Here is a 15,041-nt window from a genome sequence, read left to right on the forward strand (position 1 = left end):
GTTACTCCGGAAACTGGGACAGGCACCACCACGGGCACCGGCACGGGCACAGTGACACTTGCTACATGGCAGCTGCCAGTGACACCGCTCCTGCCCCACTGGGGACGAAACCAGCCCGGGGAGGCCCCCAGCACCACGGAATCCTGGCCCCTCAGTACCACTGTCCCCATCCCTGTCCCGCCGGGCTCACCTGGAAGTGGAGGATGATGGTCCAGATGAGCCCCAGTGTGAGCTTGGGGTTGCCATCAGCGATGTCATCGTTCCGGATGTTCACCAGCTTCACCTGCAGCACAGGACACGCGCAGCTCAGGGACAGGGCAGGGCGGCACGGCCCCGGGGTTACGGGCATCCCAGGGGTCCCACCCCATTCTCACCTGCCGATGCTTCAGGTAGTTCAGGGCAATCTGGACATTCTGCAGCTTGTGGAAGCGCATCCGGCCTTTCTCCCGGGGCTGGGGGAGAGGAGGGCAGTGAGTGCAGCCACACTGAACACAGCAGCCCTGCCGTGTCCCGCCGCCACAGCCCCGCCACGGCCCCGGCCCCCCCCCCATGGCCACGGCCCCGCTGAGATGCCACGACACCGTCCTGTCACCCGGCCCCCCACGCCCGGCACTATCCGGCCCCTCCCAGCGCCGCGCATGCCGATGGCACCCGCCCTCGCACTTTGCCCCTGCAGGGGTGGGGACGCTCCCCATGCCCCCCCGCGAACCCGCCGGCACAGGCTGTTCCCACGCCGCACCCGGCAGCACCGGGACCATCACAGCCATCCCGAGGGGAGCCGAGTGACCGACGTGTGGGCATAGCAGCTACTGCCCGGGCAGGACTGGTGCTGGCTCAGTGCCAGTGCACCCCGGTCCTGGCAGTGCTGCATGTCTGGTCACCGTGGTCCCTCCCCATGCAGCTCCCCAGCACGCTCCAGTGTCCCCTCAGCAGGACCAGGAACTGCCAAGCTGGGTGAGCGTCCCCCAAACTTGTGGGTTCCAGCTGGGGTCCCCTGGGTCCTGCCCAGACAGACCCCCCACACGTTCTTGCCCCGTGACAATGCCGATGTTTCACCAGCTAAGCCCAGCTTTGGCTGCTGGGAGAGCTGGGGACTCCATGAACCCCCTCGTGCCACTCAGCAACAGACCAGGGTCACCCCATCCCACAGAAGGGGGCCAACATGGACCTGCAGCCACTCAGGGCCACGGCCAGCCCTAGCAGGAGACCTAGGGAGCTGGTGGCCACGGTGGCCAGCCACTCCACAGAGCCTGCAGCACGTCCTGCTGTGGTGCCAGGAGCCACAGTCCAGCTCCAGCCTGACAACACCCAGCATGGTGGGATTGCTCCCAGCGATGCTGTTTGTGGAAGACGACTTCTCTCTTGCTGCTGCCACTGAGTTCTGGCCCAGGGAAACCCACCCCCACAGCACTGGGCTTGGGGGGCACCAGGACAGGCACAGCATGCAGCCAGAGCACCGGGATGGCACTGGGACAGGCATGGCACATGGCTGGACCACTGGGACAGGCATGGCACACGGTACACGGCACATGGCATGCAGACAGTCCTGGGACATGCTCGGCGCTGCTCCGTGCCGGTGGTACAGCACTGGTCGCCATGCGGGGCCATGCCAAGAGCTGACGGCAGAACCACTCACCAACCGCAAGGTCCGGAGGACGTCGCGCTCCCGGGGCTGCCCCGGCCGAGCCGAGCGGAGAGGAGCAGAGAGAGGAAGGAGAAGGAGGAGGCAAAGGCGGCGGTGGGCCGGGGACCGGCGCCAGGAAGCAGAGAGGGCACCAAAGCAAAGAGAGGTTAGAGGCGGGGGGCGCGGGCACTCTGGGGTCGCTGGGACAGACCGACGGCCAAGCGGGAAGAGAGGGAACAGAGGCAGGCAGCGAGGGTGAGGACGAGGACGGCCGGCAGAGGGGCGCCGGCACGTGGTGGGGAGTGGGGAACAGTGCAGGGCAGGGCAGCGCGACACCTACCAGTGTGTCACCCGACAGCACCTCCAGCAGCGAGATGAGGTTGTGCCCGTCCCGCAGGTCCTCGTACAGGTCGTTGACATGGCGCTGCGCCTGTGGGGACAGCGGTTTCAGGGGGCCGGGGGCAGCTGAGCATCCCCCACCCCTGCCAGCCAACACCGGGGTGGGCGCCCGGTGACCCCCCAGCACAGCGGGTGCTCACACACAGCCCCAAGTGCAGCTGTTGTCCCCAGTGCCATGTCCCGCCCAAACACACACAGCAGCTCCCCCCGTGCCAGGATGGATCCAGCATCACTCCAGCATCACTCTGGCATCACTGTGGCATGCACAGAGACCCACTGCCCACCATGCTGGGTTGGACCCACTGCCCACCATGAAGGGGTCAGACCCACTGCCTACCACAGCGGCAGCCCCAGGGGTCCATTCCCAGCGTGGGGAAGGGAGGGTGTGCAAGGAGGAAGAGCGCGGTGGGACAGAGAGAGAGAGAGGAAGGACCTACCTCTGCTCGCCAGTGCTGCGCAGGGCAGAGAGAAGAGAGCAGTTAGGAGAGAGCAGAGAGGGGACCCAGGATGGGCAGAGTGTGGTGGCACCACGATGGCACTGCAGGGTCAGGGACGTGTGGAGACACATTGGCGCAGGGGCTGGGGCATGTCCCAGTGTGTGCCGGGTGCCAAGGTGGGGCTCTGCCTGCGGCCATGGGCCCAGCACACTGGCAGGGAATGGGCACTGGAAGGAGTGGGACAGCACTGAGGGCATCAAAGCACAAGACGCATCCCCACGTGCCAGGGGCACCATTCCCTCCTGGCATACATGGGACACATCCCCACGTGCCAGGGGCACCATTCCCTCCTGGCATACATGGGAGGGCAGCAGGAGGGCAGATCCTGCCTGCAAGGGCAGACTCCCCCATGGAAGCAGCTGAGGGGCCTCAGCCACAGGTGAGGCACAAGAGCACCAGCACTGGCACTGGGGACCCTCCGCTGCCACATCCTCGGCCGCACCAGCACACGGGGCTGCGGCTGGGGGTGCTTCAGGGCCTGGGGCCGGGGACTGCTGGGGCAGCGGTGCCCGCTGGACTGGCGGTACCCATACCTTGATAAGGTGCTTGTTGACCCATTTGGTGAAGGTTTTCTTCTGGACACGATCTCGCTCATCTGCAAGAGACGAGAAGGACAGGTGAGCCAGTGGCACCAGGGTCACGGCATGGCAAAAAACAGACCCCGCCGGTGGCACCGCAGGGCATGGCTGGCGCAGGAAACGATGAGCCAACAGCTCTGGGGAACCACAGTGACTCACGGGGTGTGGGGAAAGGAAACAGCTAACGGGGATTGGCCCCGGCGTGCCAGCACGATGCCAGCACCCACCAGCACCCGCCAGCACCCAGCAGCACTTCAGCGCTGAGCACTGAGGTTAGATCAGCTGACCAGAACTGGCTGCAGGTTCAACCCCAGTATGGACAAATTAAGAGTTGGACTTGGCAATCCTTGTGGAACTCCTTTCACCTCAGAATATTCTGTGTCTCTGTGACTGCTGAGAGCAGGAGGTGCCCACCCAACCCTGAGCCCCCTGGCACTGCGGCAAGGAGCCCCAGCACTGCCCTGGGCTCAGTGGGCTCTGACTGAGCGGGACAGGTATGGTACAGAGACAAGGCCACAGGGTGTTTGTCCTGGCACAACCCCGGCACAGCCCTGGCCCCACAGGCAGAGCCCTGGTGGGATACGTATGGGATCGAGATGAGCCCATGCACCGTCTGCACTGCCAGAGCCGTGGGACACCCTGGGACACCCCACACCCCCAGGACACCCTTCTTTGTGGGCACAAGGCCAACAGGGCCACAGTGAGTCACGGCACTCCCTGCCCGCTGCCCTGTCATTAGGGGATGGGATGGGAATGGTGACACATTGGGATGGGAACCTGGGATCACGCCGGACCCAGCTCCCCAGCACCCACTGCCCTGGGCCCTGCTAACCCCCCCAGTGCCCTGCGCTCCGCTGCCAGCACCCGTTCTCCTGTCCCCGCTCCCTGTGGGCCTCAGTGTCACCGCCAGTGCCAGACGCAGCCTGATGCCCAAGAGGGGTCAGAGAGAGAAGGGACACCCCACGCACGTGTGGCGATGCCACTGGTGCCGCGTCAGCCTCAACTCCCCCCTGCCCTCGCCGTGGCGAGCCGGGTGCCGCATGCTGGGTCTTGCCCTGCCGGAGCGTGCCGGGATCTGCCCACGCAGCACCCAGCGCCGCACAACCAACATCCCCCGCCCGAGAGAGCACCCGGGGATGCTGCACGGCCCGAATCGCCCCGCGGGCCCACGGGCGCTCAGCGGCACAGCCAGGGCGTGCCGGGCCGGGAGTGGCCACGGTGCGAGAAGAAGGAAGGAAGGAAGGAAGGAAACGTGGGGCACAGTGCGCGCCGAGCGGGGGGCACCGACACCATACCCCGGCATCCGCGCCCACAACACTGACACTCAAGGGGTCCCCAGAGCGGCGCCCACCCCGCGGCGGCGGCAGAATGAGAGCCGCGGCCAGGCCGGGCGGCCAGGCAGGGCGTGGCAGGAAGCGACCGCGGGCACCGGGGATGGAGCTGGGCGGCGGCGTGGGGTCTGCCCCAGTCTGCCCCAAAACCCGTCCCGCAGACACCGCCCCGGCATGGGGGTCTGCCCCACAGCCTGGCCGGAGACATCGCCCCGGCGTGGCGGGTCAGACCCACAGCCTGCCCTGGGTAGAACCATCTGGAGACACCGCCCCGGCACGGCGCTCTGCCCCAGGAACACCGCTCTGGTGTGGAGGGTTACCCCACGGCCCCGTGGACACGGACCCATGGGAACGGGGGTGTCCCCCAGGGACGCCGCCCTGGTACGGGGGTCTGCCCCGCAGCCTGCTCTGGGGACACGGCCCCGGCTGGGGGATGCAATGGCGCGGTACCTTTGCGGCCCTCGGCCGCCCGCAGCACGGCCAGGTACAGGTTGTCCTCAGAGCCCGTTCGGGCGGTCACCGCCGGAGCCTCCTCCGAGCTGCGCCGCGGCCGGGACATGCTGAGCCCCAACACAGCTGCTCTCCCTTCCCGCTCCGCCGCCGGTCCCGCCGCGAGTGGGGCGGCCCGGGGAGGAGACGGGGCTCTCTCCCCCGCCCCACGCCCCGACCCTGCCCACAGGAAACTCCCGAGCTTTAACCCTTCCTTTCCTGCGCCTGCAGCCGGGATGGGACATGGACCCACAGACCAGCTATGGGGCACCCCATGGAGAGCCGGCACCCCCAGTCCCACACACGGGGCCGTGAGACCCCCAGATCTGCAAGCGCAGGGAGTGGGACCCTCGTTCCTGAAGACCGGTGTGCCCAGAAACCGCTCACCCCCTCACCCAGGGCAGCCAGACCCCCTGCCCTACAGCTCGGGGCCTTGGAACCCCCAGGTCTACAAGTCCAGGGGGGTGGGACCCACAGCCTGGGGCTGTTGGACCCCCAGTCACCACACCTCAGGACCACCAGGTTTCCAAGCTTCAGAGGCCCAGGTCACCCAGGTTTCCATCTCAAGACCCTCCTAACCCACCACAGAGGGTCCCCAGAACCCCTCTGGCCCCATGGTCAGGGGCTCCCAACTGGGGCCTTCAGTCCCTGTGGGGGTTTTGGCACCACCTGGTCCCACAGCCCAGGGACCGCCCCAGAAACCCCAGCACACGGCTGGACACAGTAGGATCCCTGCTCCCCCCACCTGGGGTTCAAGCCCCCCAAGTTCACCAGCCCCGGTCCCAGGTCCCACATTTGAGGGGCTGATCCCTGGGGCCTGTCTTGAGGGGCTCAGAGTCACAATCCCCTGGGCTGCAGGATCCCCAGGATGTGGGACTGAGCCCCACAGACTCCCCCGGGCTCCCCCTGCACACACCAGCCCCTGCAGCAGCTCCACTCCCGACGAGCCCCCCAGGACAGCACCCACACCCTGCCCTGTGCCCCACAGGCCCCACGGGCTCTTGCATCGGGTGGGGGCATTGGCAGCACTGTAGGAATCCCCCCTCCCCAGGGATTCTTCTCCCACCGCACTCCCCCAACGGGTGACAACGTCGGTTGTGGGGACCACAGGGCAGATGCAGGGGTTGTGCCCCACTGGGTGCTGCATCCCCCTGGGACGTCCCTCCTTGGGGTGGCTGGCCCAGGCTGAGAATCCACAGCCAGTTGGGGTGACAGGGACCTGTCAGTCCTGCCCATCGCAGCACCCATGTCACCAGCGTCACCCACGTCATCCACGGCAGGGGTGGCAGCTGCTGGGGAAAGTGCAGCTGCGGGTGCCCTGAGCGCTGCCAGCCTGGCACAGCCAACACCCCAATACCCACGTCTAAACCCCAACACTCATGTCTGCACCCTAACGCCCAAGTCTGCGCCCCAACAGCCCCTTTCTGCAGCGGCGGGCATTGCCCGTCCCCAGTGTGGAGTCCAAGGACACGGAGCCGTGGCCGCGTCTCATGGTGACTCACGGTCCAACCGCGCGCCCGCGGCGCCACGGGGAGCCCCGCCGGCCCCCGCCCACTCGTGACACCCACCCCTGACACCCACTTGTGACACTCTGTGGGTACAGGGGCCCGTCAGGGAGCGGCAGCCGCGGCCGGCCCGATGCCCGCTGGGGCAGAGCCAGCGCGGCCGCCGCGGAATGCGGGCGGCACCGGCCCGGCCCCAGCCCCGGCACGCACATTTTTCCGCCGAGAGCGCATCTGGCACAGGCACATCTGGCGCCCGGAGCGCGGTGGGAGCCCTGCTGACGCACGTCGGGGGAGGCAGGGGCACCCCGGAGCCGCGGCTACCGCGACACGGCCGGAGGTGCCACCGGGCGGGAGAGGGACACGGCGGTGACACTGCCACGGCGGTGACAAGGGTGGCACCGCTCTGGCCTGGCACCACGCTCTCACCGGCCGAACCGCTCCCGACGTGCCGAGCCGGGGCCGGGGCCAGGGCCGGCGGGTTCTGAGCCGCGACCGAGAGCCTGGGATCGCTCCGGGGTGAGGGGCGGGACGGCACCGCCGCTCCAGCACCGCCAGCACCGGCACCCCCCGGCTGCGGCACCCCGGCTCCGGCAAGCACCGACCGGGAGGACGCGGCGGCGTCAGAGCGGGCGCTTTGAAGACCTGACGGGGCGGCTCCTGGCACCGTCCCCGGCGGCTCCCGGGGCAGGCGGCGCCCGGCTCCCGGCCCTGGCAGCTCCCGGCTCTGGCGGCTCCCGGGCCAGCCGGGCCGGCCGGGCAGGAGCGCCTCAGCCTCGCCCGCGGGTGCCGACGCTACCGGGCCGGCCTGGCTCCCTCCCACGGCGTCTCTCGCCCTCCGAGCTCCGAGGGAGCCCCCGGGACCCGCCGAGCCGCCCCTACCTCGACACTGCGCCGAGCACCCGCACCCTGCGGCAGTCGCGGCCGCGGGCACGGAACGGGCGCTGCCGGCACCAGGGCCGTACCCAGCGCTGTGGTGACACCGAGGCGACACCGCCACGCACCAGGCCAGGACAACGGGGCAGCAAAGCACTGCGAGGGCTCCCGGCACCGGCCCGGCCGCACCAGGGCTGGGGAGACCTCGAGCCCCGCGCCAGGGAGTGCCGGGAGGCGGCGGGGTCTGAGGCCGCCGGCAGCGAGCGGGGTGTTGGCACCGGGGGGAGAGTCAGGACCTGGGGGCGGGGGGACAGCACCGGGGAGAGGGTCAGCACCGGGGATTCCCCGCGGTGTGGGAGCACCCCAGGGTGGGTGGGCACGGGGAGCTGAGACAGACACACGGCGTGCACACACAGACACAGGCACACGCACACGGGGTGCACACACACACGTGAGTGTGCTGAGGCATGCAAACACACCACACACACGCACAGAACACATCAGTGCGCCACTGCACACATGCAGCAAGACACACGGGTGCACACATACACACACACGTGCACACTGACACACGCGTGCACTGGCCCGCAGAGGTGTGCACATGCTCACACACACGTGTGCACTCGCACATACAGGTGTGTGCGCACACACACACACACAAGCATGAGTGTGCAGCAGCTCACTTCCACACACACAGCCCCCGGACAGACACGTGTGCAGCATCGTTCACACTCACACACGCTCACATGCACGCCTCTACCCACTCGAGTGCACGGACACACACACGGGCGTACGCACACGAGCGTTCGCTGGTGCACACCTGAGCAGACGTGTACCAGGGCGCGCACACACACACACACACACACAAATACGCACACACATTTACACTTTCACTCCCTCCCGGCTGAGCCCGCCCCAAACTCAGCGCAGCTAACGCTGGCCCTGAGGGCGGGGTCACAGAGGGGGCGTTGCTCAAGGGGGGTTTCCGCGCATACCCCGCCCTTCCCCGTCTCCCCCCGCCCTCCCGCCGCTCTCGGGGCCCCCGTCCTGCCGCGAGCCCCCCCGGGCCCCCCCTCGCGTTTCAGGACCCCTCCACTCCCTCCCCCGCGCCCCTCCCGGCCCCTCTCCCCTCGGTCACCGGTGCAGCAGAGCCGGGCGCTCAGGTACCGTCGTCTCTCGGGCCCGGAGCTGCCGCTCAGCCAGTCCCCACCGGGACCGGGGCCCGACATGGCCGCGCCGCTCCACCGGACGGGACTGGACGGGACCCACCATCCACCGACCGACCGACGGACCCACGGCCGGGACCGACCAGCGGCACCGGGCGGACGGGACGGGCGGGGGGGGGGGGGGAAAAACGGGCGGGACCCGCCCCGCTCCGCCCCGCCCTCCCCCCGGCGGCCCCGGCTGCGCCACCGCCCGCAGCACCCGGGGAAACCGGAGCGATCCGGGGACGACACCCCGTCCCTGCAACCCAGGGGGACCCGAGGGGAAACTCCACTCCCCAGCCCGGGGGGATCTCCAGACGGGACACCCCCTCTAGCACTCAGGACCCCGGTGCTGGGTCTCTGCACCCCACACACCCAGAACTCCCCTTTCCCCCCCACCCTCACCCCTCCATCCGGTGCCTCCAGGACCACCCAGCACTGCAGCCACGGGGCACCCCGACATCTCCAGCACCCGCGTCCTGGCCCCTCCACACACACAGAGCTCCCAGGGGCGGGGGCACCACGAACCGCTTACTCCAGCACTCATTCCTCCCGGCTTCTCCCCACAGGCTCCACAGGGGTCCGTCCATGTGCCAAGGGGAGCCCTCAGCGTGTTTTCTGGTGGGTCCCCACCGTACCGGTCCCCAAGGTGCCGGGACCCCCTGTGCTCAACGCTGCGTCCCACTGCCCCCGCCCTGCGGCCGGACGAGCCCGCCAGCACACGCAGGGCCGGACCTGTTTGTGCTGGGAAGGGGCCTGGGGCGGGAACGGGGGTCCTGGGGGATGCCACGGCATCCCGATGCCCCCAACCCCCCGCGCGCAGGTCGGTCACCTTCTCCTGGTCCGCAGCAGCAACAACAGCAGAGCGAGAAGCCCATCGCGCGTCCTGGCCCGGCGCCCCCCGCCCCGCTCCACGTCCGGCCGCGTCTGGTGGGAGTGCAGCGGAATCCGCGCCCGGAGCGCGGCCAGAGAGCGGCCAGTGACTCACACAGCCCACGGCCTCCGCCAGCCCGGCTCCTCCTGCTCCTGGGCAGCGTGGAGCCCAACCCCGGCCGCTCTGCTGGGACCCCCCAATCCCTCACGGCTGTGGGCAGGGCGCAGCGAGCAGCTGGGACAAAGCTGGAGAGGCTCGAACCACCAGGCATGGGCACGGCATGGGCATGGCCTGGCACAGGCATGGCACGGCACAGGATCAGGTCAGGGAGGCACTGAAGCGGTTTGAGGTCGGCTGCAGCCCGTGTCAGCACCCTGGGTGCTGAGGGGTCTGCTGGAGCAAGGCACATCCCTGCTGCGGGGAGCACAGGGGTCTCCGAGGGGGTCTTAGGGGGGTCTCAGGGAATCTAGTGTTAAAACCCAACATGGCACAAGCCATCCAGGATGAACCAGGTCAGCAGCAAGGCCCAGGAGTGGGGGCTGGGACTGGCACGGCACGGCATGGCACGGTGCCGACCCACGGCTCAGCCCCACGGCAGCGGCAGCGTCCCATCTGTGCTGCGGAGATAAGGAGCCGGGGGGGCGGGGGGGCCAAGCCGGGGCGATAGCAGCTGGCGAGTGGGGAACACCGCCTGGAACGGGACACGTGTCCCGTGGGATGCGCCTGCCACGCCCGCCACGCTTCCCGCACGCTGCCACGGCTCCGACACACTTCCCACGGCTCCAACGCGCTTCCCAGGGCTCTGGGACGCTTCCCACGGCTCCACCGCGCAGGACGTGGGACAGTGGCGGGAAGAGTTTCCCCAGGGCTGCCAGAGGCAGTGCCGCGGGGCGGGGGCCGTGTCGGGGGGGCTGCGCCGGGGATGCCGGTGGTTGCCAGCCACAGCCCCTCGAGACTGGTGAGTCATAGCTGCGGCCAGAAGCAGCATCCAACAACCCTCCCGGCCTGGCACAGCCAGAGCCGCCAGCACGGTGGAAAAGCTGAGTGGAGCGGAAAGGGGGACACAGGGGGGTTCCCAAACCTCTGGGGCCCCCACCCGCCCACTGCCGCCACGTCTCTGGCAGCCTTGGAAACCGGAGCGGGGCCAAACAAACAGCGGCATCCTGGTGCCAAAACCAGCCGGCGCCACCAGCGGGCTGCCAAGCTCTGCCTCACCCCCCCGAGCTTCCCCAGCCCTCTGCCCCCCAGCCCCGCGGGCATGGCGATGCAGACAAGGACGGGAGTCCCGGCTGGGCTGTGGTGTCCCCCGAAAACACCTGCCTTGACACTGTGCCACAAGTGACACCAAGAGCAGCTGGTACAGCCCCTCGTGTGCACCGGGCAGCCCCCAAGGGCATCGGGCAGCCCCCCGCGGACACCGGGCAGCCCCCAAGGGCATCGGGCAGCCCCCAAGGGCATCGGGCAGCCCCCCGCGGACACCGGGCAGCCCCTTCGTGGGCATCGGGCAGCCCCCCGCGGACACGGGGCAGCCCCTTGTTGGCACCAGGCAGCCCCCTTCCCCCGCCACGAGGGTTCCAGGAACAGCGCTCAAAACCAAGCCCACTGCCCCGGCGTGGCGCCACCGAGCACGGGGACCACCGGTGGCACAGCCCCGAGCCCCGAAGGGATTGCAGGAGCGCAGCCCTCAGCACCACCGAGAGCAGCCGGTGCTGCCGGAGCCCCCCGGGAGCTCCCAGCTCAGGGGGGTCGCGGCGTGGCACAGCGCAGCGGGATGATGGGCCCCGGCAGGTGCGACCTTGGGGGTGTCCTTCGGACTGCACCGGCGCCAGGGACAGCGGCCCCCCCGGCTGCGAGCAGCGGGGGCTCCGGCCCGGCCAAGGTGCCCTGCCCGCCTTATCTGGCACCGGCAACGGCAGCGGCCACCGTGGCTCCCACCGGCCGCGGGACTGGTGGTGGATTCCCAGCGCGGCGGCCGCGGGAGCGGAGCCATCCCGGCGTGACGGTGCCCAGTGCCGCACACAGATCGACGGAAGCCGCAGCCAACGCCCTGGAAAGCGCCGGGGAGGGGGGGGAAGGGCCGGGGCCGCCGGCAGAGCCCCGGTAGCTGGGATGCGGGTGGCTGCGGCCGCGCCGGAGGTGCGTGTGGGGGTCTTGTGGGACCCCCAGACACCGGCATCCTCCCGGCCCTTTCCGCCCCCCCCCCCAACCCCGTCACCAGATACCCGTCCCCAAAATATTTGGCAGCTTCATGGCTCGGAGATGAGGATGCTGGGGAAGGATTTGGGCAGCCAGCCCAGTGCCAGGAAGCTCCTGTCGGGACCTCCACTCGTAAAAGCGTCAGAGTGGAGCGGGGGTGCACGGGAGGGGGCCCTGGGGGGCCACACTCTATCAGTGCTGAGTCACCCTTGGGTACCGCTCCCACCGCCTGGGTACCGCTCCCACCAGGATGCTCCCCCATGACAGGTGAAGCCCCCCAGAACTCAGGCCAGCAGGTCTCTCCCCTTGTCCCCCACCCCACGGTGGGTGAGTCCCCCCTAAATCCCCCCAGGACCCCCACCCACACGGGACCCAGCGGGGCTGCAGGTGTCGTGTGGCTCCCCCTTCCCCGGGGCCGGTGGGCGGGGCGAGGGGCCGAGCCGAGCGAAGCGCGGGGGGGATGAGCGGAGCCGAACTCACCGGTGCCCCCCGGCTCGTCCCGCTGCCGCCGCCAGTACCAGACCAGGGCGAGGGATGCTGCGTGTCCCGCCGCCACCAGCGATGGGAACAGGGACCCGGTGTCCTCCATGCGGGACACGGGACGGGCTCGGCACCGGCCGGGCTCGGCGGGTCAGGGACGGACCAGCGCCCGCCCCCACGGGGCAGCGCCCGCTCCGCCTTAACCCCTCCCGAACCGCGGCGCGGAGACGCCTCCTGCCCGCCGCACCGGCAGGGCCGCCCTGTGACCCCCCCCCCCCTCCCGTGTTCTCCCCCCCCCCGGAGTGTCCCCTTCATCCCGGCTTTTTATATCCCGGGACAACGCGCCCCGGCGGCGCCAGCCCCCCCGTCCCCGTCCTTTCCGCAGCCCCACCGGTCTCACCCACCCGGTACGACCTTCATGGGCAGGCAGGGTGCGGGCAGGTGCGGGCAGGGTGCGGACAGGTGCGGAGCGCGGAGCGAGGGCGCAGCGCGGCTCCGCCGGTGGCGGCGGGGGCGGGGGGGGGCGGGCAGGGAGCGGGCGCCGATATAAATAACCGGGGCCCGTCACCGAGCCCGAGTTAGAACATGACACGGGTAGGGGCGGGACGGAGTGACCGCGGCGGCGCCCCAGGACCCCCGGACCCCCCGGCACCGGGGCGGGTCACCAGGCCGACACCTCGGGGGTCGCCGTGACATCGGGACTAAGGGCCTCGGCATGGCCCCGCCGCCGAAGAAGGCCGGCCCGCCGGGCTGGGGGTGAAATGGGGCCTCTGGGGGCTACCGGGATCCCCTCCGCCCCGTGGGGACCCCGCAACTCCCCGCCGCCGGCGAGACCCCGTCCCCGTAAGCCGGAACTCCAGGCCGGGTTTTCCGGCAGCGGCTCCCGGGGCGGAGGGAAAGCCTGGAGCCGGATTCCCTGGCACGGCGGGACTGGACGGGACGGCCGGGGCTCCGCGATCGCGCCCCACGCGAGGGTCGGGCAGCGACCGAAGCCCCGGAGCCCAGCGCGAGATGTGACTCCCGGGCCAGAGCTCTGCGGAACGCTCCCCGTTCCCACGGGACGTGGGTGCTGCCCGCGCGGGACCAGCACCCACGGGGCAGCAGCGCCGCGGGCCTGGCCCCCCCGCCGGCCGGTGACTCACGGCGCTGGCAGGGACCGAGCTCGGCGCCTCCAGGCTGGAAACTTGGACCGGAGGCGGCTGCCCACGGCCACGGGCTGACTCACAGCCCGGGGGATCGGGGGGGCCCTCACCGCCGCCTCGGAGCGACACCACAGCTGCCCCGCCCGGGGGGGTGGGACACCGGACGCCCCGCACCCCCGCCGGGTCCAGCTGCCGCCGATCGTGTGTCGGGATCGCGTATCGCCAGGGAGGCGGGGTTGGGGACCCCCCCCCGCAGCCGCAGCCCCCTCCCCACCAGCACTGCCCGCCCCAGCTGCCGCCGTCTGTCCGACCCACCCTGGGCCCAGTGGGGACCTCGGGGCGCAAAGTGCCCACGGAATGTTCCCCCCTCGCCATGGCCCCTCTAAAGCACTGCTCCCCACAGCACGGGCACCCCGCAGCACATCCCCCCCCCGCAGCACGGCGCCCCACAGCACAGCCCCAGCTGCCCCAAGGCACAGCCCCCTCCCCACCACGGTGGAGCAATGACGCCCCTGCAGCGCCCCAGGCCCCGTCACCCCGCCGGCCTCTTGGGGACCCCGGGAAGCCACCTCAGTACACCCCGGCCCCCCCAGCCCCCGTGATCCACCAGGGACCACTCCAGCCCACAGGGTCCCCATGGGGTCAGGGGGGGCACGGCGAGGAGCCCCCCCAGCGCCCTCCTCCCTCCCCAGACAGCGCAGGGGCCTGCAGGTACCCCCCACCCCATCCTTGGCCAGGAAGAGAGGGGGCTTAGGGGGGCTCAAGGACTTGTCCCAGACCTCCCCTGGGAGCCGGGGGGCTCGAGTACCCCCGCTCACGAGAGCATCAGGAGCACCCCAGGGCGCTGATTGGTACCTGTGGGCGGGCTGGGCTGGGGGGGCGGCTGGGACACCCCCTGCCCTGCGGTGACGGCAACGGGTTCCACGTGCCCCTCGCCCTCGTCCTTCCTGCGGTAGAGGCGGTCACCGCCAGCAGGACGCGCCCGGTGGGTGCCGGCGGTGGCGGTGGCGCGGCGGGCCTCGGGGCGGGGAGCGGCGGGGCGGGGGACACGCTGCAGGGAGCGCGGGACGACGTCCGGCGGCAGGCGCAGGTACTGGCGCAGGTGGGCGATGCCGGCGTCCGTCAGGTACCAGTAGAGGTGTCGCCAGGCGGCCGTTTGGCGCACGAGGCCGCGGGAGTGCAGCGAGGCCATGGCACGCCGGACCTCCACGTTGGCCACGCCGGGCAGCTGCGGGTGGGTGCGCCGGGGGCACCCGTCCCGCTCCCCGACCAGAACACCCTCGCGAAACAGCAGCTCCAGGATGGAGCGCAGCCGCTCCAGCGGCATCAGCATCCCCGCCACCATGGTGCGGGCGGCACGGCACAGGCCACGGCACACGGCACAGGCCACAGGGCTCGGTCACGTCTCACCCAGCACAGCTCAGCAGAGTCCAGTACAGCTCCGTATGGTACAGCCCGGTATGGCCCAGCACAGCCCAGTATGGCCCAGCACAGCCCTGCTCAGTATGGTCCAGTACAGCCCAGTACGGCCCAACACGGCTCGGTGTGGTCCAGCCCAGCCCAGTATGGTCCAGTTCGGCTCGGTATGGCCTGGCACAGCCCAGTACAGTCCAGTACAGCCCCGTATGGCCCGGCACGTCCCGGCGCGATCCGACACGGCGCGGCGCTGGCTGCCGGCACGGCGGGAGCGGCTGCAGCTCCACCCCCGGTCGGGGGGGGTCAGGGGGGGCCCCAGGCCCAGCCCTGACTCACCAGCGGCCCCTCCCCGGCCCCGGCTCCCGCCCGGGGGGGGTACAGCCGGACCCGCCTCCCTCTTCCCCCTCCCGCCCCGACCCACCCGGCCGGTTC

At 70.6% G+C, this 15,041-nt stretch overlaps 1 protein-coding gene across 9 annotated transcripts in view; it reads right to left on the reverse strand.

The window, feature by feature from the left end:
• The window catches only part of LOC138105549 (plectin-like), a 48,671-nt gene that overhangs the window by 24,898 nt on the left and 8,732 nt on the right, over positions 1-15,041 (reverse strand). For 2 of the 9 annotated variants that reach the window (XM_069005687.1, XM_069005680.1), the window contains exons 2-5: positions 3,054-3,115; positions 1,965-2,054; positions 375-452; positions 191-283 (exon numbers count right to left, since the gene is read on the reverse strand). In XM_069005687.1, coding sequence (XP_068861788.1) covers positions 191-283; positions 375-452; positions 1,965-2,054; positions 3,054-3,115 — 323 coding nt within the window. Of the gene's footprint in view, positions 1-190; positions 284-374; positions 453-1,636; positions 1,673-1,964; positions 2,055-2,460; positions 2,476-3,053; positions 3,116-8,434; positions 8,568-12,051; positions 12,161-12,455; positions 12,513-14,048; positions 14,554-15,041 lie in introns of those variants that run through there. The other 7 variants (XM_069005684.1, XM_069005681.1, XM_069005683.1 and 4 more) reach the window with 7 other exon arrangements.

The sequence above is a fragment of the Aphelocoma coerulescens genome, chromosome 2 (genome assembly GCF_041296385.1).
Source record: "Aphelocoma coerulescens isolate FSJ_1873_10779 chromosome 2, UR_Acoe_1.0, whole genome shotgun sequence".
NCBI lineage: Eukaryota > Metazoa > Chordata > Aves > Passeriformes > Corvidae > Aphelocoma > Aphelocoma coerulescens.